Source organism: Pteropus vampyrus, unplaced genomic scaffold (assembly GCF_000151845.1).
Source record: "Pteropus vampyrus isolate Shadow unplaced genomic scaffold, Pvam_2.0 Scaffold217, whole genome shotgun sequence".
NCBI lineage: Eukaryota > Metazoa > Chordata > Mammalia > Chiroptera > Pteropodidae > Pteropus > Pteropus vampyrus.
Genome location: NW_011888998.1, coordinates 117,571 through 119,632, shown reverse-complemented (window position 1 = coordinate 119,632; position 2,062 = coordinate 117,571). Strand labels below are relative to the sequence as shown.

Below are 2,062 nucleotides of genomic sequence, written 5' to 3'. Positions count from 1 at the left end.
GTTCTTCTTTCCCGGCATTTCCCATAAACTGAGAGTTTTAAAGGCTGAATGGATTCAATTTAAATTTTAGGCTAAATATATCATAGATGATGCTGGGACACTTCATATTTACCCACCATCGGGTGGTGACAGCCTGATTCCTCTACTGTATATTATAGAGTTGTATTTTCCCTGTGGAAGAATCGGTGTGGCGTCACTTTGGCACCACACAGATCTCCATGCCTTAATCATGTATCGTGGATTTTAACACCACGCCCAAGTGAGTAATTTCACTGGGACAGAACGATGCTGATATTCCAAGTCCTGGCACATTATTGGCTAGTGTTCTATAAAATACAGCTTTTCCCTTATCTATAAGCTATTGGTTATCATGAAACACAGTTCCTTTCTACTAGAAAGGAACTTTATTCTTTTCCTTTAGTTACAAATTTTTCTTGTCTGGAGTTCATCGACAGCCACCTTGCATTGAATATTCATAGGTTCGAGTTCTGATCTCCTCGGTCTTTGCTCACTGCAATGCCCAATGGCGTCACAACTGGATGAAGAGGGGCCTCTTCCAATTCACTCTTCTCTCCCAACCACGAAACTCTCTAGACGTCCCACAAGCCAGCAAAGCTGTCCTAACGGCGCCATGCTCAATTTGCAGTCATGGAGCTCTTGGCCTCCTAATGCCCTAAATGTGTCATTTCTCTGTCCTTCTTTGAGGCTCAGCAACATGGCTAGGATGCCCGAGATCGAAGAACTGAAGAGGGCCACAGAGCTGAGGTCCACGCTGCGGGCTGTGAGTAAGCCTGGGGCAGGGGGCGCTTTTGGGGCGGAGCTGGGCGGCAGTGGTTCGGCCAGGCTGCCGCAGAGCCCCGACCTGAACGCCCCACTGAGCTCTGCCTTTTTGCCCTATAGTTGGCCGAGGTCCTCTCCAGATTCTCCCACAATATGACAGAGACCCAGACGAACCTGAGTAGCCTGAGCTCAGAGCTGGGGAAGAACCGGGATCAGGTACATGAGGACAGAAGGTCTGTGGGATTTACCTTCTTGGTGGGGCAGGGGTGGGGGCGGGGTGTACAGCTCGTAAGGTCCAGAAGCTTTTTTAGGCATCAGCCTACTTTCTCCCTTTTCTTGGCAATGGCTCTGGGGCAGGGGATAGTGATGGGGAATCTGGGAATGCACGAGACCCTCTCCTGAGACTGGCCAGAAGGGGAAAAGAATCTGGGGTCCTGCACCGATCTGGGAGTTTAGAGAGTAAACTTGAAATGTTAGCAGGTGCAATAATTCTAAACGAAAAACTCATTAGTTCCCCTTCTCTTCTGAGCCCTTGCTCTTCGTCGGATGTCTTTGGATAGGTCTTCCTACTCATACCATCTCATTTAATCCTTGAGACGCTAACGATACTAATACGGTGCCTCTTGATATAAGACAAGGATCACTCAGGGAGGTTAATTTGCCCTGAGTCACAGTCAGTAAGTGACAACCGACAGGTCAGGTCAGGTTTGCCCACCTCCAAAACCAATGTTCTTGGCCTACACCAAAGATTTACAGCTTTTAGACCCCATTCTCCCTCTTAAGGAACATAAAATGGCCACCCACCCACCGATGGCCTGAGGGGTGCCCACCCTAAGCAGGGCGTTCTCCTCAGCACCTTCCTGGACCCAAGTCCTCAACTCTGAATTCAAAGAGCCCTGAAAACCACAGGGTTTTTTTCTTAACTGTTTTGGCTGCAAACCTGACCTAAACTGACGCGAGGCTCTCTATGGTCTTTATTGATCTCACTTAGAGCGAATCTTCTTAAGGTTCTCTGAAGCGTATTCGGTGAGAGGGTGCTGCCCAGGCCCCATGAGGCATTCCACAATGTAATGTATGTATACGGAATCGCCGCTCTAAAATCTGAAGACAATTGTGAATTTGGTACCCATCCGGCCCGAGCCTTCTGGATAATGATCTGAGGTCGTGTCCACCCCACGTTCTCAGGGGAAGCAGGTGCCCTGGACCCACAAGCCCTGGGAACAAGTTTGGCTCTGCCCAGAGTCCAGCTCCAGAAATAGCCAAGCCTGGTCATTGGAGGAGC

General features: G+C 49.2%; 1 protein-coding gene across 1 annotated transcript in view; it reads left to right on the top strand.

The window, feature by feature from the left end:
- Positions 1-2,062, top strand: part of IKBKE (inhibitor of nuclear factor kappa B kinase subunit epsilon) — a 23,033-nt gene that overhangs the window by 12,753 nt on the left and 8,218 nt on the right. The window contains 2 exon segments of the mRNA XM_023538265.1: positions 706-781; positions 901-1,179. Coding sequence (XP_023394033.1) covers positions 706-781; positions 901-1,179 — 355 coding nt within the window.